A 26,920-nucleotide genomic window follows, 5' to 3' on the forward strand; every position below is an offset into this window, starting at 1 on the left:
CCAACATTAGAGCACAATCGGTACTGCAGATACCTATTATACCAACACATACTGGTATTTTTCATATCGCCAAAGGAGTGTGTAATGGTTTATCAGTTTAAATAACATGTTTAACCACAATATTTATATCACATTTTTGTTTTAACATGTGAATATAAATATAATGGTTGAACATGAAACTGAAAACCATTAACACACACCGTCATTTAACCCTTTTATTAAATTAATTTATCAAATTTGACTAATAAAAGTTTTTGCATCTTCTAGATCAAATATGTAATTGAGATACAGGATGCGAATAGGATAGGATACTTCTCTCCAAAACACCTTAAGCACTATTTTTAAATAATGTTATGTATCATGTATTGGAAGATAAAAACAAAGATTGACTTTGGAATACTGATTTCGAAGTTATTATTGGTCAGTTATATAATTATAATTCGCTCTTAATTTTTTTTTTGTCAAACATTAGCTTGAAAATAGTCATAAGATGTTTTGCTGTGACATAGTACAACGCACGTTCATAAACATTTATAAAACACCACTTTATTTGTTTTACACCGTCAGAGCTGAACATCTATTTTTAAAAGTAACTGCCATTAGTTTAATATATGGATATTAAAAATCTAAGTAATCAATAATCACCACTGATAAAGAATACAAAGAAAACTATTTGTCTACAACAGACATAAAATTAACTTAGACTTTTAATAAAAACACCATTAAGAAATACAAGTAAAAAAATTATTTTTCATTCTCTGATGTATAGTTGATTCAAAACACTGAACATATTAGAAAAAGTGCAATACAATTTATTAGAGATAAGTCTATACTTCGCAACATTTCCTAATTTTGAGCTTTGATACTGAGTGTTTGATTTGATTGTGGCCCCATTGCTCAAAATATGTTGTTGTTGTATTCTAATGCCAGGGGTTTGACAAAGTCATTTGACCTCTTGCACTCCAATATTTTTCGAAGATATTATCATGGCCAGCCACTGAAGCATAGATTTTGAGGTGTTCCGAATCCATTTCTTGGTTTGAGTTGCACAGTGGGTAGTTAGGGGACTGATATATTCCAATTCTATGGAGGTGTTTGTTTGGCCAGACAGTCATGGCCTGTTGCCAATCTAAATGCAGCTACAGACGATTTTAGTGGTAAATCGGGAATTAACAGTGGATTATGATGCAGAGAGTTCCATTTTTTCCCTTGAGATTTGTGTTATCAAATTTTGTTTGTTGAAGTCTAAGTATGTAGATTTAATAAATCTTTTCACAGAGTAATACTTAGATTTAGTAACAGGTCTGTAAGTAGCAGTGCTGCCCTTCTTTGCTAAAGCATCAGCATTCTCGTTTCCCAGGATTCCACAATGGGATGGTATCCACTGGAATACAATTCTTTTATTGAGTGATATTAATTGAGAGAGCATTTTAGTTATTTCTGCTGTTTGAGATGAAAGTATGTATTTAGAGACTATTGATAGAATAGCTGCTTTGGAGTCTGACAATATAACTGCATTCTTAAATTTATTGATGTGGCATAGAAGATTCCTGAGACTTTTACTTATTACAATGATTTCTCCGTCAAAACTTGTTGTTCCACATCCAAGAGATCTATAAAGTGAGAAGAGACAAAATATTGTACCATATTTACTCTCTTCTTAGCTGATGTTATACGACAAGCATTCCATTATAAAAAATTTAGTTGCTTCTGTACCATTAAAGTAGTCCCGCCCAGAAATCCGATTGGGGGACTATTTTGCTGCATAGAATTGGAATATATCAGTCTCCTAACTGTCCATTGTGCTACTCAAACCAAGAAATGGATTCGGAACACCTCAAAATCTGTGCTTCAGTGGCTGACCATGACAATAATTTTGAAAAATACTGGAGTGCAAGAGGTCAAATGACTTTATTGTCAAATGCCTGGCATTAGAAAACATCAACATATTTACTCTGGTGATGATAATATCTTTGAAAAATATTGGAGTGCAAGAGGTCAAATGACTTTATTGTCAAACGCCTGACATTAGAAAACAACAACATATTTACTCTCTAAAAATTCTAAATAATGCACCCAAATCTCACCAGTTGCAGAAGCTGCAGATTCGTATCACTGCCACTGGACTCCCTCCTATGCCCTATAGATGACACAACTGAAATGCTCAATGTACTAGTAATTATTATTTGTATTTATATTACTATGTAATGTTAACTTAGGGTCTTAAAGATCGTTAGATTTATCACTGCCCTATATATTACAAAAATTATATTGCTCATAATGTAGAAGTCAAGTACTCTACTTTTTTTTTTTCAGATGAATGAATGAATTCCCCTTATTTTCCTTCAATTAACTGAAGAAATCAACACATTAAACGAAATGAGATAACAATGATAATAATAATAATAATTCATTCTAGTACCGAGGTCAAGGAAAGCATGGGGCTCTACCTCCATGCCCCCCAAATGCCTTCTTGGCATGTTACTGGGATACCTTTACCTTTTACCTTTAATAATAATAATAATAATAATAATAATAATAATAATAATAATAATAATAATAATAATAATAATAATGATGATGAATGAAGTCCATTACCATACACTTGTCAACAAAATTAAACACAATTTTGTTAAAAGATAAAGACAATGAATGAAGCAATTATGTTAGGTGGTGAAAAAGGTTAATGTAAGTAGGCTGGTGATGAAGTGGGTCGTAGTTCTTGAGTGGGATACCAAGCATCCCTTGATGGAATGGCCCCTCTCAGTAAGTTATATCTGAAGTCACTGTTATACTGATTACTGCGAAAATGGCTTGCACACATATAGGCCCTTCTGTAAGGATGAGTATTTTCTGCCACAGCTGCCCACATGTGGTACCTGTTACAACCAAAATTCTATTATTTTCTTAAAAAAAAATACACAAACCAGGGTTGGTATTAATTTAAATTAATGATTTAATCATGATGTAAATAAAATAATTTTCATTTTATTTACATCAAATAATTGTTACTACTTAAATCACAGATTAAAATTATATGCACCTAACATGATTAAGATGAGAAATTAACTTCCTGAAAAAAAAAAATATAAACGTTTTTACATATGACTGTTCTGCTGCTTCTTAAAACTATTAGCAATATATATGAGTAGCAAACTTGCATCTCTGCAATGAACAAAATATTTTCTATGGTGAAATATATTTTTCTTCCTATGAATTCATATAAAATTTCACTACAGAAAAATCTTTGTTTATTACAGACATATAATTCTAGCATTTTCTGAAGAAATGGACAGGTTTTGAATGTTTGCTTCTCATATGTCTTTTCCCAACTCCTAATTAAGGAGCAACAGAACACATGGTACAGGTAGTCAAGTAGAGCCTACTTTCCTACTTTCGGAATCACCACCTAATTAAAGCACAGTATGATGCTGACGATTGAAATGAATAGTTGTAGCTCATAACAATATTCAAAGTAAAAGTTGCACAATGCCAAATGGACTAGGTATTTATTCTGAAAACACACAATGCTAAGCTCTTCTGATAAATTTATTTGTAAATATTAATCTCCCTAAATAGTTGAATTCTTTTCTAATGAATAACAAACTGAGCATAATATCTTGCCTAAGTCTAAGCTAATTATCATTATCATTAAGTGCAGGTTATTAGTGCTGTAACTCTTCATGTATTAATAATGAGGCTTATGTGTAAACATAGTAAATTATTTTTGAAGAGATGTTGTTAATTACTTAAAATAACACATTAACAAATTACACAATTATGTAGGAACTAATGCACAAATTAAGTTTAAATGCATTACAAAAGAAGGCAAAAACTCATTTTAATAAACAAATATGAATTTGACAAATAATTCTCACTTAAATTTAAAAATCACTACAGTTTACCAACCCTGACTATTTACTGATGATATATAAGGATATCTTTGCAGTGAGCTTATGCCAATGCCATTGCTTACCTTTTAAGCTGTGCTGCATTACTTGGCGCAGGAAACAGGAATAACCAGGTCTTCTCATTACTAACCCATTTCTGACAGTACACTGCAGCACATTCACAGTGTAAAACTCCGCCATTTGTCTTTCTATTAACTGAAACAAACCAGCAGTAGCCTAGTATCATATAGTGCATTAATAACACTACATTTCATAGAACAATTGAAGGATTGCAGTATAATCAACGTTTGTGAAATATTCCTGGAAGAATTCTATCCACGAGTCTATAAAAATAATAAATATCTCCGGCAATTTAACTCTTTTTATTTTATCAAAATTATTCCAGTAAAGGTACTACTGTTAACTGTAAAGTCAAATTTCTAAAATATAGCTTTTCGGGAACAACACTTCTTTACTATTGCGTTACCAAGCTAAGGTACCCCCGCCATCCTTTGGTAACGCAACTGTAAAGAATTACACCGAGAACAACATATTTAGTCATATCAGATTCTGTCCCACGAATTTTAAGATGTCTGACCAACTTAACTTAGCTATATACAAAAATAAGATGTTCGTTCATACCCAAAGTGTATATTAACTCTGTTAGCTTACCTTTAAAGCTCTTGGCGTAATTGTAGTTAGGCCTAATACACAGAAATCATTTCATCATGTGGTAGTGGTAGAAGGAAGGTAATCGCGTTCTGAAGTTTATCCCTGAAAACAATTACAGATCTCAGTTTAATAAACGTTTAAGATATGATGGAAGAATTCAGTTTAAATTAGAAAACATGACGGTGCAGTTAAGCTGCATCTACACGGTTCAGTTTTTCATGCTCGTACGCACGCAGTCTGGGAAGAATATTGAAAGAATCAAGTTTAAAGCGCATGTTGAATTAAGATACATTAAGATTTTCTATCTACAAGGTACGCCATATTAATATTAAAATACCAAAATACCATGTGATGGAGTGTAAACACCGATTATAGTTTCACTGACCAAGTTCTGCAGCAGCGAAAGCTAAAATAATATATTATCCTGCACATTGTGTGCACTTCCGTTATTATTAAATACCAATCTTGCAGGCATTGCTTGAATGTGTGAAGTTGAAAGAAAAGTTGAACCGTGTAGATGTAATCTCAAACATATTTCTTTCTTACCTTTAACGTTGCGAATTATTTCTTGTTGCAGGAAAGCACTAGTAACTTCTCAATTAACTCGATCTGTTCAAATTTCTTCCTTAAGCAGCCATGTTCGTCCATTCCATAATTTATACAAGATTTAAACAGAATAGGAATGCCAACATCCAACAATTGATCAACTGAACAAATGAGGTTAATAGGTCATACACAGTACACTAATATGGCTACTTTGTCCTCGAATGAAAATGCAAAATAACTATATAGTAATAGTAATAATAATCCAAATATTATAAAACTGACACATTCTGTAAATAATGGATATTAATAATATCTGTTTATAACTGTCATATTGGCAAAACTTATAACCAAAGAACTTTCGAAACCAAAGAGTTTTGTACTGCTAATTTTACAAACTCTGTGAACGAAATACAGCCAGCGCTGTCCTGACCACATGCGGCAAACTATGGAACATCTATGAGCATCCAACATCTATCATTTGAGTTAAACCCCCCTGTACAGAACAACCGGTAATATAATTGTTTTATAAATTCTAACTTTCAGATTTTTTGACAGCAGACTATGACAAAAGCTTCTCAACAGAATAATAACAGGCATTTGCCATATTCAACTTATAGGTTACAACTGAAAATTTACAGCAACATATTCCTGTAAAAGATTTTTAAATTTTCTTTCAACTTCATAGTCATTTGTCTCAAAACTTATTAAACGCCACTTGTATCACTTTGCCTCTGAGTGCCTCAATTATCTTTTTGCATTCTCTAACATGCTGTTGAGATAAAAATGCCGTTTTTGTTCTCAACGTATTGGTTGGTATGTAAAGGTATTGGGGTTGTATAAATTTTGCGGTTCTATTATTATTCATAACTACCAGAAAAGGAAAAATTTCATATAAATTTAATTTTTCGCGTGACAGTAAAGGTACTCTCGCAATGTATAGCACTGTAGGTGATGTTTTATAAATAGTTGCCGTCATCACCTGGTCCACTTGGTGTGATGGAAAATCGATAGGAATTGTTTCACGTAACACTTTCTTAATTTTCTCGTAAGTTATAACCTAAGGTTGAATAATTCCAAGTCGCGCATTTGTTGTCATTGTGATCAACAAATCGTAATATTCATAACAATCTTAGTATCCTGACTCAACATGTTTAATCTTTAGATTAATTGCTGTAATCTCATTGTCTTCAAGGGTCTTACCTTCCCATTATTTTGGTAATGTGAAAGGAAAGTATTGAAACTTTCTTTTATTGCTTTTTGATTTAACAATAATTCCGTAGTTGTTTCATTGACTGTTATCAAACTTGACTTATGTTCTGAACTAATATGCAAGAAGTTAAGTTGTTCTTGCTGCATTTTATCTATTTTTTCCTTATACATTTCTATCTCAGCTTCAGTTGCAGTGCCGAATAGAATTTTAGAAATTTCGCCTACAAAACATGTTGTTGTTATTACTATTGACCATTGGTCCAATAATTTCTTCAAGAGTTTCTCTTAGCCTTTGTACACTAGTTCTTTTAGCCAGGATGTGAGCTAATCCTTGCTCACAAACCGTTTTGTGATACCATGTGTATACTAACAAATTTTTACATTTATTCTGTATAGTTGCAGTCCCTTGTTTGAGCGTATCATACAGGTGTTTTACCGGTCCTATGTCTACGTAAGTAATGACATCCCAGAGATGCGGAGTGAACCACATGTTTGCTACAAAATCAAAATATATATGCCTGCCTGTCCTTTGATTTCTTCATTTTGAGTTGCTGAAAAGCATTCAACCTTAACAGTAGCCATACCAATGAGTAGTGATAACCACTTACATAAAATCATCTTGGTATGATTCTGAAAAAAAAAAAAGAAACACAATTATTCTTTGTATTCCTTTACTTTATTGATGTGTACAATGAATCTCTTTTTTTCCCGTACTGCCAATTCTGCACAATTCGAGGTTAACTTTATTAACCCGAATAACCTTCCCACAGAGGGTCCAACTTTTTCCTATTCTCCTTTCGTAACAAGACCTTGCCTCCCAGAGCTATGTCATAGGTACATCTTACGCTAGACCTTCTGTCACAATCTTCTATTATCCCTCTGTCTATCACTTCTTTTAACGATTTCTCATCCGCAACTGCTTTCACTGCTTCTCTCACAGAATCAAAGAAAATTCCATTTACAAAAACATTTTTTCCTAATTTAATTATTACCTTTTGTCCAATTGAAGCGATTAGTACTGTCTAAAGTAGACTGAATCAACTGTTCGACTCTTGCCCCCCACAGAGTAATACTTTCGTTGGGTTTCTGATTTACCTGACAGAATTGTGTCGTATTGTACATAAAAATGTTCGTTGTACAGCAAAATAAGTATGCCTCTAGTTTTTCCTTTGTATCCTCCCATTTTGTTTCGTATGTTGGATGGATGTTTAAAGTTCTCCTAGTATTACCTGTAATCTTTGATAAAATATATTTGATTAATATATTCTCCTGATTTGCGTTTATTAATGACCTAGCTGACTTATCATTATCAATAAATTCATTTAGCGTAGATGGTTTGCCTGAAAAAAACATTTTTCAAACAATTTAGCAGCAGCTGTAATTGATAATTCAGCACTTATTCTTTGTTGTCTTAGAAGAGTGTTCAATTGGTCTTCTACAATTGAATTCGTTGATCTTGATCTGCTTGTGCCATGGTCTAAAGGGCTTTCACTCGGAGTACTAACTTTCACCAATATTTTAAGAAATTATCACAAGGGTTATAGGTATCCCACAAGCAAACCTCAGCTCGAACTCCTCGCGGTGCGCACGCTATACCCCTCTTACCCCCCTTCAGTAGGCGTGAGAGCATGCTGGGAACGGGAGCATACGTCATCTGCGCGAGACAGTCACGCCTGCTGGTTTCTGCGCACTGAGTTTTCCTTGTTGGATGCCTCTAACAACGTCTCTTGAGACTAGTAATACACTCACCCAGATAAAGGATCTCTTGACTAGTTGGCCGTCGATCCTCAGACCTCGTCACCAGCAACTGGTCAGTGAGCTTCTACGGGGGTTGCTAACAGCTGGAGATACCAGAGACCTTCAGGTAACGGGCACCCCGAAGAGAAAGAGCCACGCTGGAACAACCAGGCAACTAGGGTCGACGTTGATTCCACTCGTGAAACAATCAAGGCAGTAGATGACGACTGTGGATACACTGGCCCCTTCTCATCTGTCTTCAACCTCTAAGACACCAGAATCTGCAGCAGAAAGTGTTGCTGTCAGTAAACATCATAAATATAAACATCTTACAGATAATTATATTTTTATTCCTTTTGCGGTTGAAACGTTTGGATCATGGTGTAGTGAAGCCAAAGCTCTTATCTCCACCATAGGCAGACATTTAGAGCAGCTTTCTGGGGACACTCGAAGCAGTCAATATCTACGTCAGCGCATTGGTATCGCCATTCAGCGCTGTAATGCAACAAGTAGGATAAAGTTGCCTAATTCCGTGACATATTTAATAAAGTCTATATTTATGCCAAAATTGTATTAAAAATTTTCAAATAACGTCATAGCTACACTTTTTACAACATTCAGTGTCAACAGTTTCACAAGTTTGGTATATAATATATGATTCTTCATTGTTATACAGTGGCTCCTAAATCCGTGATAGGGATCCGTGATAGTGTTTTCCTAATTCTGTGATACTAAAATAATCCTCATTAACTGCTCAGAAAACAAACGCGTATTTGGAAAAACACATTAAAATCATGGTATATTGTTTTAATAGGGATTAAGCAAGAAATTACAACATAAAAGAAGAGCCTAAGTGACAAATTTCATAGAAAATACTAGTGTAGCTACAGGAATACATATTACATATTAATATATTATAAACAAAATAAACTGAAAGTTAAAATCAATACACAATTAAATTTGGATAAATTGAATTATAACACAATTATTTCTCATTATTTATATTCCTAACAACAGCAGTAATTAAGTTAAATGTATGCCCTATTATTTTATTATAATTATTATAATTGATGTTTTCTATAATTTATTTCTATTATTATTTCCACGAACTATTTTCTTTCATAGACATTAAATTTCACAACATAACATTTTCTATTCACGCCTAAACACCAATTCAGAATCATACTTGTTATCTATGACCTTCATTGATTTGCAAATATTTTCATGTTATTCTCTGTTAAAATACATTTATGGGTCCTATTGTCAAATAAGTGTCCACCTATAAGTCTTCACACACATAATAGTAACAATACAGCTTATCGATCCTACATAATAGCCCGTTTGCGATCTCTATCTGTCAGGACGATCAGAGTATGATATTAATTAATATGCATATTTATTATACAACTTATTGATTAATCTTGTTGCTGTACTTTTAGTTAGATTTTTAAAAGTGTTTTAATAGCCTTTTAAAACTTCAAGTTATTGTTTGTATAATTGGTCACATGTATTATGTAATTTTGATATACACTATGTACAGATATCTATATTGTCTGAAGATACCCACACAGGGCGAAAACGTTCACAAAAATAATTAAAATGTGTTAGCAAAAATATTTTTTTTGGGTCGACATTATAAATAAGTCAAGACGGAAACATTGAAACCATATTACTTTTTCATCATAATATGACTTATTGGATAATCTACAAAGATGAATTTAAAATTCAAATTTATGTACCTAAGTTTTTTAGTTTTCAGCAACATATACTATTATACAGCCGTCACTCAGTAAATTATAGAAATGGAGATCTAATTTAAGATATTCTCGACATCTACTTATATAACTCCAAAAGTTTGAGCTTCATATCATCAGTAGGCTATATCATTAATATATATATTAGTGACAAATACTCACATCATGGCATTAACTATAATAATATTTCACTTTCATTGGTGATAATGTCATCAAACCACCTCAAGTTTCGTAGTTTTTAATATCCAAAACACAGCTGTACTCAGAAAATTACACACCACAAAATCAGATCTGTAAATTATTTGTAGCAAGTCTTGAAAAATTTTAATAACAGATCACAGAGACATTATAAAATTACACAAATGAAGATCGACACATTATTGTCATTATGATGTCACAGAATTTGCTCTGATTTGCTCTAAATATGTTGGCAATCCTGTAGGTCATGGCCTTCGTATAATATTGCTTATTGTAGTGTGTGTGTTTTATTTTCATTCTCAAAACTGACGACAAATGGATTTTGGAAAATTATGTAGGAAAATTGACATTTCACTGAAAACTACTATTTTTCTGCAAATCTTTGTGTTCCGAACTTCAAAATGAGGAGTTATTCATTAAAATCCGTTCAGTCATTTTCCCGTAATTTCCATTACCAATTCAAATTATATGAACGTGCCGATATTAAAAGGGCATATTTCCATGAAACCACATTTGTGGGAAAACACAAAAAACATATTCACATCTAAACCAAGAGACAGACTTATTAGGTCTCAGGTGGGCTACATAGAACTGTTTAAGAGACATGGACTTCAACAAATAATCTTTCATTAACCTTAGAAAGCTAACGCTTCGTCAAAATGATGACGCGTAAATGTAAAATCTCTCCCCCAACCACTTCTCAACATCTGAGGCGCTTGGGGGCTTGTGTACCTTCAGTTGGTCTTGAGCTACGGTGAGAGTGATATCAGTTGTGTTTAATTGTTGTGTTGTTAGTTGGTTATTGGTTCTGCGTAGTCATTCTGACGAAGCATTAGCTTTATCGTAAGTATATTGGACTGCTCGGGGAAAGTTATATATTTTGTTTTATTGTCTGTTATCTGGAAATTTTACAAATATTCCTTATATCTCTCTATGTAGGTACTGAAAATAGTACGTCTTAATATTCTGAAGTGTAATTTGTCATAGAATGGCATCTACGGAAGAAAATTCTACACAAAAGAAAATCATAAAATGGCTAGAGGAAGAGAAAGAAATTGGTGAGAATGGCAATAGCTGTAGTGAAAGTGATGATATACAGAAAATGATGATATTATGTTGACAGACGACAACTCCGATATTGAACCAACTTTTGACCCTCATAGCGAAAAGTCAGTACATCATTCTCTAGACTCCAGCTCTGATGAAGTGGAATCGTCTGCTGAAGAAATAGACCATGCAGTTAAAACATCTGATTCCGATAATTCACAATTGCAAGCAGGAATCCACAGTCGTGCAGCTCACCCATACATCATTGTATGCGGTAAAACTGGACTGGTTGGGAAAAATGGGCATCGTTGGTCTGCAATTTCTTGGAAGCCACCAAATACTCGTTCAGTAGCTAGAAATATTATATATGTTCGACAAGGACCAAAAGCTGCCGTTAGAAATGTGGACTCGCCAAAAGATGCATTTTCCTTATTTTTTACTCAGATAATGCGTCAGAAAATAATTCAACACACAAATGAAAAAACTGCAACTAAACGTACGAATTGTAGTGTTCAAAACGCAACTGTATCTGAGCTCAGTGTAGAAGAATTTTATGCATTTCTAAGAATTCTGATATTGTCTGCAGTTCAGAAGAATAACCACTTACCATCAAAGGAATTGTTTGATTCAGAATACTGTGGGATGAGATATAAAGCGATAATGAGTTGTGATAGGTTCGACTTCCTTTGTGAATGTTTGAATCGTACAATTGATGAACAACTTCTAGCCTTCAGGGGGTGATGTCCTTTTAAAATGTACATCCCTAATAAGCCATCAAAGTATGGCATCAAAATTGTTATGGTATGTGACAATGGTACTAAGTACATGTTCGATGCAATGCTTTACCTAGGCAAGAACAGTGCTCCTGCAAATCAACCATTGGCGGATTTCTTTGTAAAGGCCCTCACCAAGAGTGTTTATGGAACCAACCGCAACATAACAATGGACAACTGGCTCACGTCGATTCCACTAGCATCTGAGCTCCTGAAAACTCCTTATAATTTGACAATAGTGGGCACTCTACGCAAAAATAAGCGGGAAATTCCACCCGAGTTACTCAACCATAACACTAGGAAAGTGGGAACGTCAATGTTCTGTTTCGATCAAGAAAAAACTCTTGTGTCCTACAAAACAAAACCAAACAATGTAGTGTTGCTACTTTCGACAACTCACGACACAACATCCATTAACCCAACTTCCAAAAAATCGGACATCATCGAGTTTTACAACTCAACAAAAGGCGCAGTGGACACATTGGACCAAATATGCAATCAGATGACCTGCAGCAGAAAGGTGGCCGCTTTGCGTCTTTTATGGAATGGTCAATATCGCTCTAGTGAACAGTTATGTGATTTACACACACAACAATATCAGCAATAAAGAAAAACCATTGACTAGGCGTCAGTTTGGAAAGGAACTTCACCCTTCACTTATGAATTCATGGGTGACACATCGCCTTGGAAAGCGCAACTTACCACGCTTGCTACGTTTGTCCATGGCAGAAATACTTCATGTGACCATGCCTGTGGATGAACCAGAAGACCAGGAATCAAGAAAACGCAAGATCTGCGTCTTCCGTCCAAGCAAGAGCCGGATAATGGTGAAAATATTTTGCTGCAAGTGTTCCAGAGCAGTATCTGGTGAACACCAAACAATATGCTGTTTTGAATGTAAAGATGGATGTTAAGAGTGGTCAGGAATATTTAGTACGTTTATAAAACTATAAGGAACAAACGTATTACATTAGCAATTATAAAATACAAATAAACCTCTTCCTTCAATGCAAGAAAAAATTGTCGTCAAAATGACTACGCGTCAGCTTTAATGCTCCTGATACAGCATGTTAGCTTTCTAGGGTTAAATCTACCGTATTAAGAGTAATCATATTCCAAAATCTACTAAATTATACCCTTTTAACAAAAAATTAAAGAAAAAAACTTAAAACAATTATAATTTGTGTTTCAAACTCAACTAACTTACATATTTATTAATAATAATGTTTATATGATTTCTTCTAGCTCTTCTTCCTAGTTTACTGTCTCTCCTGGTTCCACATCAATGTTCCTGCGGACACAGATCATTCCCTAAACTCTTCATAGAAAGCCTTATATTCGTCTGGAACATACTGTATAGCCTTGGAAATGTCCTCAAGCTTTGCCTTAGTTATTAATATTCTGTTTTTATATGGAAGATTAAGAAAGGGTACGGCTTCAACGAACTGTCTTGATCATGGATGTCCAAACGCCTATAGAACCAGGAGATATTGCACATCAAGTATGCTGTGCTAAAGTCAATAACTTTTCATATAAAATAGGAAAAACGACCTTAAAGAATATGCACTGCTAATTGCTTACGCCAGGGGTTACCTCGTACTACAGTGGCTGTATATAGACAGTGGCGATAAGACAGCTTAAGCTCCGCCCATCCCCCATGTTGTTGCATAGTCAAGCAGAGGCTATATCGATATAACTTTTAATATATCTGGAAATTGAGTCCCTATCCTTTAATTTAATCTAATTGGAGCTTCTAGTATTAATATTTCGTACCTGAGAAAGTTTCTTGAGAGGTCTCCCATTTCCAATGTCTAAATATAAACTGAGCTGGAAAAATGACATAAAATCAACATATCACTTTTACACATGAGGAAGGGAAAAGTATGTTGGTACGGATACACTTTTAATATCTGTATTTCCCAGTACATTTAATTAATTTTTTTTTTATTTCAATACATTTTCGGAAATACAAAACAATAACAGAAGTTATAATGAATCAAAGTAAACAGTATACATGTCAACTCTCATAGCATTTTAAATATTGTGAATGGTACCTGGAAAATTATGCTGACAATACATTACACAGTAAACTTATTGTATTTATTAACATTCCATGGTATTCATACATTGCTTCACAGCTAGAATATGGAACAAGTCAAAGAAACTTAATACTACTGTAAACTCTTAATTTAGTCTAGTTGAAATACAAACAGAAGAAGTTTACAATATAGTTTACTTGTACAACACATAGTTTTAATATCAATTTCATGAAGTGTTGTTGAATGTCATGAATTCACCTACAGAATAGAAGGCGTGAGGAATTAATAATTATACAAACAGGCCTATGCAAGTTCTTCTGGTAACATTATAGTTACATAACATCTCCTATAAGAATACTATTATTGTATTTGCTTGTTACATTTAATCTTTTTTTCACTACAATATGCAAGTTTTCAGTTAGGCATACATACCAAGGAAATGGCATACTGCAGTGGAAAAAAAAAAGACCATGTGAAAGCTGCAAATATAATGACGACGAGGAAAGGTTTTATTTAACCTGGTACAGTTAAGACCATAAGGTTTTCTCTTACACTGAATAGGGTAAAACTTACTTCATAGCCAAACATAAAAAACATATTAGATATAAGTAATTACATATTAATAGTGTTAAGTTACAAACGAATATGATTTACATAATAAAATCAGAAACAAAGAATTTAATAAAATATCATTCTAACAGGCCATAGTGCTATAACAACGATCTACAAAATTATATTTGTAGACTTGTAAACATAATGATTTCCTACAACTAGTTGCAAGGAAGGAGGAGGCAAGTCCTATGGTAGGGCTATCACTTTACAGCTTCTGACAAACTGGTGTATACTGCATTTCCTCAGTATAAGATGAAATGGTTATACCGCCATGACTCGGTCCCCAGAGCCTCATTTCTTAGAACAGGGTGCATCACGAGAAGGTGAGGATGGGAATTGAGTAGGAGAGGTTATAGAATGCACATCACTACCCTTTGCAACCCTTGAATGAAATATACACAATAAAAATAAAAATGCACACTGTGGAATACATGTTAATGTTAAATTACTATCAAATACATTGAAATCAGAAACAGACAATTGAAAAATTGTACACAATAGAAATAAAAGTAAACACGCTGCAATACATAATCTATTAGTGTTAAGTTACAAGAATATATGATTTAAGCTACATAATAAAATCAGAAACAGAGAATTCAATAAAATGTACACAATAAAAATAAACACATTTGAATACAATACCAGAATTATTAGTGTTAAATTATACTACAGTGAATGTCCAGCAATGGATTTACTTGCATAGGTATTAGTAGCTGGTTTGCAGATTTTAGAATTAATTTTCAGTCTGTATACAATGTATCTGCTAATAATTTTAGTTTTCAGTTCATGACAGTCAGGCATGTTCAGCTCTAATTTGCTCTCTCCTTGAAGTAGAATTGTTTCAAATTTACATCTTGTACAGAAACACTTGGAAGGAACATTACAAAAATATTTTCCATTTCAACAAAGAATTGAAATGTTTCCTCTGAACAGAAAAATAGTGTGTCTTCCCTGAAGCATTGAAAGTTTGTGAACCTGGTAAATGTTTCATACATAGGCGTTTTAGAACCCACAGCAGATATGCATGTTGAACATGTTTTTGATGTTTTCTGGATACTCTGAACGATATAACCAGATACATTATATAAGGAATTCAGTTCACTAGAATTGAGACTTGCCATAGGATGACTCACTTCTGCAGAAATTTCTACTTCTTCAGACTTAGGCTTTACCTCATGTAATGTGTCCAAGAATCCAGAAAGAAATTCCCTGTCATCTTCTTCGTAGCTACTACAAGATGCATTTCGTAAGTATTGTGACACACAGATCAACTTGAGGTTATTTTTAACCTGGACTGCATTTGCAACACACTGTTTACTTTTAGCACACTGAAAAGATTTTCCAAACAGTCCTGAGGAAACCTGCTAGTTAAAAGAAACTTGTACTGTCTGTCTTCCAATAAATTAGCCTGCAGTTCTAACATGGCCTGCGTTGAAATTAGGACACCAGTTTGAGATGGTTTCCAAATTTTTTTCTGACCAACTTCCATATTACAAAAAAGATCCCTAAAATCTTTTAAGAATGCTATGGAATCTCTGTAAACATTTAAATTAAATTTACTTAAAGCACATGATGGATCTCTAGAGGTCCTTAAATGAAACCATCTTTCTACTTGCTCCAAAAAACCATGCAGTAGTTAAGTAAGCAGGTTTATCAAGTTCTTCAGCAAGAAATTTCAGAGGACTGCTTACAGTGTGGTTTACCACATGTGCTGATGTGCACACTTCCATCTTGCCGAAGTGACTAGGGAACAGGTCTCGTTCTGATAGTTTTGGTGCCAGCTTAACCCATTTATGCCCGTAACTTTATTTTTGTCCAAATGTTGTGAATGTCACACAGCTTTTGTTTTTATACATTTTTAATTGTAAATGAGCGAACACAGATGAATCTTTACATTTAGGCCCTTTTTCAGGGTGGGTCGTTAACGACCCAGTGGGAAAATCTGATATGCATTTTTTCTTTCTTTTTATTTATATCTAAATTACTACATGTAACGACAGTAATTGTGAATATTATTTCTTTGTGTTATTGAATCAACAGTGCATAAGTAAACATTCACATAATGTTTAGTCATAAAAATACGTATAGTAAAATATAAATGACTCAATATTATCCAAACACATAATTACCATGTTATGTATGAAACTCTCTGATGCACTTGTCATGAAGCAGAGCCGGGCATGAAGGTTTGGAACAGCCTTTAGTAGTCTTGTTTTTGCAGACAGCGCATCGGCGACGTGGCTGACCAACCGCCAGCAAGTGTCCAGCATTGCGACGTGCTGGACCTGTGACCATATTTCCCACATTTGGATGCTTTCTGAGCCCCGGTGAAAATACTGGTGTTCCATATTTCTGCATCATAGCAATTACAGTTGTCCGTCTGAATGACAAATTATCCAAGGAAATTCTTGTTGATCTTGCTGTTAACATGCATTATTCATGGCGACATCAAACATCCACAAAAGAATTGGAACATACCATTTTTTCCCTCTTATTCCAATTCTGTATGCTGCTATGTTTTGATCCATCTGATCAACACCTCCCATAAAACTATTGTATTTCTTGATGACGTGGATTCTGTAATGGATATCCTCTTCTTTGCTTTGGCTGAGTACCGATCTGCTGTTTCTATAGGGTGCACGCCAAACTCATTTGAAACAACTGTCAAAATATTCAGCTGGATGACTGTCTTTAGAAAGTGATAATGGATGACTCGACTGGACAGGATTATAAACTGGTGGAAAATTAGGGAGGGTCTGACCCTTCTTCCACTGCGGAATATATTTTGTATTCAGTACAGATCTTGGATTATAGTTTTTATCTCCTCTTGTTTTAGTTGTAGTCTTTACCTCAGCTTCTACTTCCAACAATACCGTAGCCTCCAATGTAGACTCAGGGGAATCATTTTCAACATCACTTGTTTCATTTGAAAACCTTACCTCAGCTTCTGCTTCCAACAATGTCCTCGTCAAGCAGTCTGGATTACTACACTCCTCATCTCCAGAATCCCCATCGCTTTCTCCATGTACAGGTGGTGCAATATAAACATCAATTTCTCCAGATATGCTCCTCGTGTCTGTTGCTTCAAGTTCAGATATTATTTCATGAGTTTTCAGTCCCTTCCTAGTATATCAAAACAAAAATAAACTATAACTAACGAAAAAGAATCATATAAACAGAAATATTACTAAGCGACCAAATGGTACCTCTCATTTTCCCACTGGGTCGTTAACGACCCACTCTAAAAAACTATTGTCATTGTTGCTATATTACTATAACTGTTACAATGCTATCAGGATATACTGTATTACTTACATTTTGATGTTTTAGATCCGTATTCAGAAGCTCGGCAATGAGCCACACTCCATGCCAACAAATAGAAATTATTAGCTATGTGCTGCAGAATTCTAGTCAATTACGCAAGCTGAGAGATAGATTCAAATAAAATGTGAATGGTGCAGCACTAATCAAACACAGATGTTTATAACTCAAGACAACACTCTCAGTTACCAACCTAATTTATAGAAGTCACAATATAACACTACCGGGATATTTTATACAAATTACAATCACTGGGTCGTTAACAACCCAGTGGGCATCAATGGGTTAAAAGAATGCTCTTTTTCATGTGCAATTATTTCATAAATATGGCTTGCCAGAACTTCATTTGTGGGTAGCTTTTGTTTCTCTTTAATATCATTGGGTATTCTAATCACCTTATTCGATATAAACATTGATTTAATGTTTTTAAATAAATGTGGTACATCAGCAAAGACAAATACAACTTTATCCGAGTGCAGTGGATTGGCAACTGTGCACTTGATCTGCCTGCTGTTACACCCCAAGCCCTCCATAGTGCTTGGTTACAAGAACCCATATCAAAAAGTTCAATTGCAACTCTTCAGCTTTCTGAAAGATACATTCGATGATGTCATGAAAAACAGCACCATTTACTGAATCACTGGTGTAATAATAGGCAACTACTTGTGTCCACCGTGTAATTACACCACCTAACATAAAAACTAAAACATGAGTTGCCATGCCTGAGTGTTCGGGCAGTGTTACATTCCCAAAGTATTTGCTTAAGGAGCAGTCATATACATTCCCTGAAGTGATAGCCATTTCATCTAATATTAAAACACAGTCCTTTTCATGAGATTCGAAGGATTCCACTTTTAGTCTAAAAAATTCAAAAACTTCATGTAAAATCCCACTATCAAATTTGAGATTCTGTAATCTTCTCTGCAAAGTACGTACAGAAGGCAATGGATAGCCTTGCTTGAGCAGTTCCTCATATCCGCTTCCACCAAAACTAAATTTCAGCTTTAGGGCTTTGGTAATAGTCACATTTGACCATTTCACAAACATGTTCGTCTTTCCTTGTTGCTTTCTTTGTAATGAAATAATCTGATCATTATTAAAAATCTTATTTACAAAAGAAAGATCATTTTCAACACTACACTTTTTCATGTTTTTTAATCTTTTGGTTGAATTCCTTAAAAGTTTCTTGTAGTTTTCAGCCTTCCTTTTTTCTTTTAAATATAGTTTCTCATACCTTGCCAGTTTTGTAGTTGATTCTTCATGTATGGCTTGTTCAGTCTCACAGCAGTTGTCACTGTCCTCACTTGATGCAGAAGACTCAGGAGTTGAAATTTCACAAGATGATGCTGCATGTGATGAAGACGGTTGTAATTCAGCACCACTGCCAATAGAAACTGCCATATTTTGTGGAACCACTTGAGAATCTAGAACTGGACCTAAACAGGCAAAACAAGTTTTGATTTTGAATTATACAATAGAACGCATTAAAATAGGTAATCAAAGTTTAAGATAAAATCTGCAGCCTTCTTCCTTCTATGCATTTGTGTATCTGTCAGATGAAGGGGAAATTTATTGCTACCGAATACAATGTAGAGGTAAATTGAGAAAGGGAGTCATACCTCTTCATGGCAAACATATACTGACTACATAATTATTCTGTAAGCTCACTTCATATGACATCATTTTTTGTTCTCCCTTAATGAGGAAAGACTCTAAGCCAACAGTGTTGCTTGAAATTTATGTAATTTCCTAGTACCAGTCGATGTTCCTATGTCATTTTCGCACTTACCTTGCTATGTCTGTAACAAATTGTATAATTTTGTATTGTTTCTTTTTTCATCTATCTTTTTCTTTCTCTCTTCCTCTCCTTTTTCTTATTCCTTTATCTATTTTTTATCCTGCTTACACCACTCCTTACTTATATTTTTCATCTCATATTTAATCTTAATACATTTCAATTTACCTTATGTGCAGTCACTGGGAATCGACCCAAAAACCTTTCGATTTATAGGCAGATTCTCTACCAATATGTTATGAAGGGATTTGGTAGACTAATTTGAAAAAATTCACTTAATATTTTGTGTTCTTTGTAAATGCACATCAATAGAAGGCACCACATCAGAGGCCACTTGTAGAAGCAGCGAAGTCAGTGGAAAATTCTTCATATTGCCTATGTCTTAGCCTAATTTAGAATGTAATTTTCTGTTTGTTGGATGAAGGAGGCTTTCACACCCACTGATTGGGACTATAAACACAAATAAATAAATGACGTCAGCTGAAACCACTAAGGTCAGTGGAAAATGCTTCGTGTTAACTATATCTCAGCCTAATTCAGAATATAATTTTGTGTCTGTTGTGTGGCGTTTAACATTAAAACCAATTAAATACACAGTAATACAAATAGTACTTCAGGGAGGTTAAGTTAATGTAAAGCAACTTATGTGTTCATACATGAGGGACAACATGTATTAAGAAATTGGGTACTGAAATTTATATAAGATTATTATTATTATTAATTATTTATGTGTAGGCCTATATTATATTTCTGCCAAATAACGTAACATTAGTATTTAATGTTTAATTAACAAACGTTTTCGCCATTTACATTGCTAGGTGTCATCAGTTTAAATCTAAGTTTTATATTAAAATTTTAAGGTACCGGTATACTAGAAGATAATTTAAATTTTAAAATATCCTTTTAAAATACACAAAAATATAATAATGTATTGTAATGTGTATAGAATAACATTAGATTTATGTATTTTTTAATGAAATATAATTTACACATAGATGATTAATAGTAGTAATTAGGCCTATAACTTATCAGATTAACAATATGAATATTAAAATGAAAATGACCTTTTTAAAATATTTTTAATGGAAAGCAATTTACTTACTTGACGAAGATTTGGTGGCTTTTGGAGCTGAAGCTTTTCTCTTGATTGGAGGTGTTCGTTTCATTGCTGATGGTGGTGAGAAAAAGAAGATTGTTGGTACAGCATTCGATTTTAGTTTTCGTGTGCCATCAACACGAGTTTTTTCCTCACATATCAGGAGCGAAGTGAACCTAAATAAATAAAAAATATATTGGAATTAACATAATAGCTCTATACAATGAATATTTTGATATCATACTTAGACCTAACATCTGTTGGCTGTTTGTATTATTATTTTCCACAAATTATATTTTAATACATACCTCACATAAATATGAATAATCAGTTGGCTTCCACTTATCCCTTTTCATTTTAATATGCCATTCCTTTCTTCTTGCTGGATCTTTTGGGAAGCGCTTCATTAACATGCCCTTCTTGGCTGAATTACTGCATCCTACGGCAGCACAGCCAGGCATATTTATCTAAAAACATAAATATATGAGCATATTTCACTACATCAGTATGAATTATATCAAGAATAAACCTGTAAGTTAAACAAGCATAAAGCACAATATGAGATACTTACCTTTTATATTGCAAATCAGTCGCAAAAATAACGCAGAAAACGTATCTAGTACCATGTAGCCAGGACCTCCTAGGTCCTGATGTAGCACACAATTTTTGCTGCATAATGGCCGCTGGTACCACGTGATCTACTCGACCAATGAAAATTAACACACACTCTTGTCGCCACTGTCTCCTCGTACGAGTTACAATTGGGCATCTATGGTCTTGATGTTTGTCTCAGGATGAACATATGTTGCATCATTCCGTTCATATATGTGGAACCTATGCATACTCCATCGTTATCTGAATTATAATGAAAATGGTACCGGCTGCTTATCCAAAAAACAACCTTTCTCTCTTTGATTTGTTTGCAGTTTCTTGGGATACGGGGCACTTCTTGTAAAGTGGAGGCCACCAATTTTTGAAATCTAACACAATCTCAGGTGTTCCAGTTCAACACAGGTGAACTTCTGTTGTGAGCTGCTTGTGATGATCAATTCAGTTAACAGGTGAATAGTGTAAATTAGAGCTGGGGACGGAGCGAGTAGAACTGTTGAGTTACTCGGTTCTATCGGTTTAAGTGCTTGGCAGCAGAGCACCGAAGTTACTCGGTTAACCATAGCCGTTACCGGTCAGTTCAAACGTTGAAACAGAATTCAAGTGTTTTACTTAATTCTAACAGGCAACAACGTAGGTACTGTTTATATTTAAATATTTTCTGCTGCAGGACAAATTATTTCCTTGTTCCCAAAGCGGGCTAAAAGGCCTCTAGTATTGAAAGGAGTTCATCCTATTATATGACCTGTCAAGTGAGCCTAATGAACACTGACAGTCTGAACATATTACTGTAAATAATAATAATAATAATAATAATAATAATTATTATTATTATTATTATTATTATTACTATTATTATTATTATTATTATCATAGTAGAGAGTTTGATTAATATTAAAATACCGGTATGTTAAAAAAGGAAGTGAATTATATTTTCTTCTATTTGTGTTTATTGGATTTGTGTTACCTCATCAGTCATAATGTTATTTGTATTTATTTCTACGAATTATGTTACCTAATTACTTTAATTTATCAATAATATTACTCTTCACGAAAGAGAACATGATTGTATTGAAGGGTAGTAATGTTATAAAAGAAATAAACATTATGTTCTTCAGTTTAAGATTCCACGTTTTATTGATTATTTTATCCACTCTCCGTAGGCCTAATAGTAAATAATTCTGTGTGTTATTTTTAAGTGTTTTAGGCAGCGCTTCATGGAGCCTGTTTCTTTCTTTTTTTTTTACTGCAGCGTTTAACGTTTACCTCACTTGTTAATTTATTAGCTGTTAGTATTAGGCCTATAAATTATTTTATGCTCACCCATGCCGAAATGTAGTAATTATACACCTGGTAGCAGTCCTTTAATGCATGTCATTAAAGTACAGGTGTTCAGCCAATGACAACTCAGCTTACAGGTGTTCAGCCAATGACAAGTCAGCTTTGTACCGTTATAAAACCGGAAGTATCGATTATTCTCGGATATGCAATCGAAAGAGAATTAGCGAAAAGTCACGGAGGCTGGAAATCCAATACTGTCGCAGAAGGTTATGTTCTGTTACTATAATAATTAGCGTTAATCGTAAATAATATTCAAATAAATTCAATTTGTCATCTCGTTTTTCAATGTCGAATTCAATAATCAAGGTTGTACCAAGTTTAACGGGATTACATCAAGGTCAATGACATTATTGTACCTCGGAAAAAATCAATACTTTCGCGTCTGCGCACATCTCACAATTCACGACCTAGAACAAGATCACTTTCGATCTTGTCAGATACAAATAAAATGTATACATCTGAATAATTTCAAGTTAGAAATATGGTCGAGCATAAAAAGTCATATGAAACTCGCTCTATAATGGTAATTAAGCTCGTATGAAAATTATGAAACGAGCTTGCGCTCGTTTCATAAACATCCATACTCGCTTCTTAATTACTAATCATTATAGACTCGTTGCCTAATGTACTATTATCAATTTTATTTCGTCTGTCATATATAACAACAATTAAAGTTAAACAGGCCTTTCATACAAAATAACTCCGCAAATAGTTGTAATCACGCAAATGAAATTTGCAACCGCCATTTTTCAATGAAGAGAAGAACTTTTATCTCGTCAATTGGCAAAGCGAAAGCGCTTTACTACAACGCTTTTAAAACACGCTTGGTTCCACCACAGTCTACTATATACAGTCGCGAAGCTCAATATGTAGTAAATATGCAAACATGGGTAGTTGCCCACCACTAGGATCGCTACTATCGCCTCATCATCGCAGATCTCTCTCCTAGCAGCCGACAAAATATGTTACACTTTCGTTGTCGTGTTCTTTTGGAAAAATTAACACCTTCCTTCCATTATTGAAATATTAAATGCATAAAGTTAATTTATTATTTTAATGAAGTATATTAAATTCCACCATAAACTCTAAGATACCTGCAAGAAATGAGTTAATATAATTTTTGTTTGTGCAAAACGAACTGAAATTTACTATAATAGCTTCGCTCATTCAAGATTATAGCGATAATTAACTATGAATTGAAACCAACAATAATAATGGAAATATGAATTAATGGAGTAACTTAAGTGTACCGGTACTTGTAGTGTAGGCTTACGAAGTTAACAAAGTGGGATGAGGTTAAGCAATAATAATCACACCAGAATTGGAAATAAAACGTGATCAATAAATTTTATTGTAACAGACTTTTTCTACGTCTCTAGTAAAGTAACAAATAAAAATAACAACAAAATTAACAGCTATAATTAAAAACATATCCTTTGAAAAAAAAAGTGGGCCTGAGCAATAATAATCCCATCAGAATTGAAAATAAAACGTGATCAATAAATTTCATTAAGACAAACTTAATTTTTCTACGTCTCTAGTAAAATATTATTATTCCAATTATTGTATTTTAGCCATTAACATTTTCATTACAACCAATAACGAACATTTCACAAGCATCATTGTGAAATACGCAACAAGCTAGCACTCGATGGAAATACGACACAGTCCAAAGTCGACCGTGGACAGTCTATTGTTTCTAGTTGCTAACCGCTTGGAGCGCTTTATCACGAGATTTGCAAAAAATCACCTCAAGCTTCGCGACTGTATATAGTAGACTGTGATTCCACTTTCAAAGTACGTTCTAAAATCTACTCAGTCTATCTAAATTTTAAATCTACCGCCACAAATTTGTACTCGGTACTGTATTCGGTTCAACTGAGTAATGACGTCACAGTAACTGCTCCGAACCGAACCGCTCCGTCCCCAGCCCTAGTGTAAATCCTATCATGCCTCCGCAGGTTCCTTTTGATCATTGCAAAATCCATATCGCATGGTATAATACAGTGTCCACGAACAGGAAGCTGTGTTATATTAAGCAGCTTATTGTAAAAACTTGAGAGAGTAGTTTTGCTGAATAAAATTTACTTAGAAACAAGTACAAATAAATTAAAATGGCAAAAAAAAAAAAAACTTACTTGCAGGACTTTCCAAGTCTTTTAGCCTCAAGTATTACCCTTTGTAGCTTGTGTATGAACTTCCATTAAATCTGGCTTTCTGTATCATATTTCTTTCATAGTTTTCTGGCTATCTTCTACAGACGAATCTTCGTCTCTGGACAACTCGTTCTCCATGTTCTATCTTTCAATAGTTATCTCGAATTACAGATAATGTAAGATATAGCATATAGAAGCAATCACCAAATTAACGAAAGTTATGTAGCTGACATCCAAAGAAATTAAAATGTTGGAATCAAACATTCGCCAGTCACCAAATAACTGACATGCAAAGAGATTACGATATCGGAACTAGCTTATAGCATCCACAACAGCACTGGGTTTGTTGTTAAAAGGGCAGAAACGCCAGTCTTATGCCCATTTAACGTGAAACCTAGAAATTAATGTCTCTCTAACCGCGTATTGGGTACTGATACATATGCCCCTTTAACATAGATTGATAGACCTATCTTCAAAGATTCAAAGGCAGTGAAAAAACGAAAATGACTTATAGTGGTGGTTATGCCCTTTTAACATTGACGCGTTCATATAATAACAATAATAATTAATATCAGTCCATATCTGTGGAGCAACGGTTAGCGAGTCTGGCCGCGAAACCAGGTGGCCCGGGTTCGATTCCCGATCGGAGCAAGTTACCTGGTTGAGGTTTTTTTCCGGGGTTTTCCCTCAACCCAATATGAGCAAATGCTGGGTAACTTTCGGTGCTGGACTCCGGACTCATTTCACCGGCATTATCACCTCCATCTCATTCAGACGCTAAATAACCTAAGCTGTTGATAAAGCGTCGTAAAATAACCTATTAAAAATAATTAATATCATGAATAAACATTTCCTATCGGAGGCACTTAGGCTAGTTGCATTTGGCCTCACCGAGGATTTCGGTCACCGGCCGCTACTGATGACACCTATCGACAAATTTAATAACAAACAAACAGCGATCACACATGTAAATGTTAAGGTACGGTCACACATCGCTACTTTTGCAGTGCTGCAGTACAAAAAACTGCGCAACTCTTGTACTGCGACGTGTGAACAACGGTGCAACCCGAAAAGTAGCGGCTGCCGAACCTGCTGCCCGCTACTTTTCCATGCTGCGCGCAACTTAAAAGTCGCGACGTGTGAACAGGGTTCTCAGAGTTGCAGCCGCAGCATTTTTGATATCGGTTTTGTTGAAACTTTTGCTGCGGTTGCAACCAGTGTTACCACCCAAATGTGCCAATGATACTTTGATTGTTTGGATATATTTTAATGTTAGATGTGATGAAAATAAATTATTTGTAACAGTTATTAAATACACAACACAGTCTGAGCATAATTGCTGACGATATAATTCATTCTTTTTAATTTTCCGTAGCGTAATTCCAAACAGGAGGGTTGCCAACATTGATTACGTGAATATACTGTTGGTTATCATTTAAGTATATAGGCGTTTTTAAAAGCTTTATAGTAAAAACAATGTCAATTTCTGAATACTAGATATGACAGAAAAGCAAATAATAGATAAGGAAGCTTTCGCATGAGTTTCTTAATAATGCGAACATAACCACAAAATGTATATTGAGAAGTCAACACGGAGATGGAAACCTGCAGCATGACTGCGGCTGCAAAAGTAGCACATTGCGTGTGAACAGACTCGCAACCTCCAGTTGCAACTTTTGCAGCACTTGGGTTGCGTAGCACGAAATGTAGCGTGCAACGCACTACTTTTGGCTTACGTAAGATAGACAAAAAATAGTATGCAATACAGGTGTTAAGTGCATAACAGAATCTCGGAAATAGAGAAGGCTCGACTTCGTCTCGTCTTCTCTAACTTATCTCGATTTTGTTATAAGGCACTTATCACGCTTGTATCGCGTGGATATGCATTCCTTAGAAATATATATTGTGGTTAAATGAAATTTGAAGGTATCTGGTTTCGTCAGCAGCAAGTTGTGAAGACATAAAGGACAAAATAATGTTAGAAATATGACCAGATTTTTGTTAGTCGGTCTCATCTTCAACCTCTTCACCCCTCCCAAACATGTGACACTTAAAGTTTGCAACTCCGCTGTTGCCAAGAAGTAATTCATAAGTCAGTGACCCTGTTAACATAGCTGAAAAAGAA

At 34.4% G+C, this 26,920-nt stretch overlaps 1 protein-coding gene and 2 long non-coding RNA genes across 5 annotated transcripts in view; 1 reads left to right on the plus strand and 2 right to left on the minus strand.

Annotated features, from left to right (window-relative positions):
* Window positions 1–21,618, minus strand: part of LOC138715553 (uncharacterized) — a 50,384-nt gene extending 28,766 nt beyond the window's left edge. The window contains exons 1-5 of one of the 2 annotated variants that reach the window (XM_069848620.1): window positions 21,261–21,618; window positions 20,998–21,156; window positions 20,696–20,865; window positions 19,033–19,234; window positions 8,067–8,335 (exon numbers count right to left, since the gene is read on the minus strand). In XM_069848620.1, the coding sequence (XP_069704721.1) occupies window positions 8,314–8,335; window positions 19,033–19,234; window positions 20,696–20,759 (288 nt within the window). In that variant the 5' untranslated portion in view covers window positions 20,760–20,865; window positions 20,998–21,156; window positions 21,261–21,618 and the 3' untranslated portion in view covers window positions 8,067–8,313. Of the gene's footprint in view, window positions 1–8,066; window positions 8,336–16,120; window positions 19,235–20,695; window positions 20,866–20,997; window positions 21,157–21,260 lie in introns of those variants that run through there. The other variant, XM_069848619.1, reaches the window with a different exon arrangement.
* Window positions 1–22,222, plus strand: part of LOC138715554 (uncharacterized) — a 93,231-nt gene extending 71,009 nt beyond the window's left edge. For both annotated transcript variants that reach the window (XR_011336440.1, XR_011336442.1), the window contains one exon: window positions 21,616–22,222. This is a non-coding gene — a long non-coding RNA (uncharacterized lncRNA). The remainder of the gene's footprint in view (window positions 1–21,615) is intronic.
* On the minus strand, window positions 527–5,352 carry LOC138715552 (uncharacterized). Its single transcript, XR_011336439.1, has 4 exons — window positions 5,109–5,352; window positions 4,563–4,664; window positions 3,977–4,106; window positions 527–2,879 (listed from the first exon to the last, which is right to left on the minus strand). It is a non-coding gene; the product is annotated as an uncharacterized lncRNA (long non-coding RNA).
* Window positions 22,223–26,920: the final 4,698 nt, after the last annotated feature.

This window comes from Periplaneta americana, chromosome 15 (assembly GCF_040183065.1).
Source record: "Periplaneta americana isolate PAMFEO1 chromosome 15, P.americana_PAMFEO1_priV1, whole genome shotgun sequence".
Classification (NCBI taxonomy): domain Eukaryota; kingdom Metazoa; phylum Arthropoda; class Insecta; order Blattodea; family Blattidae; genus Periplaneta; species Periplaneta americana.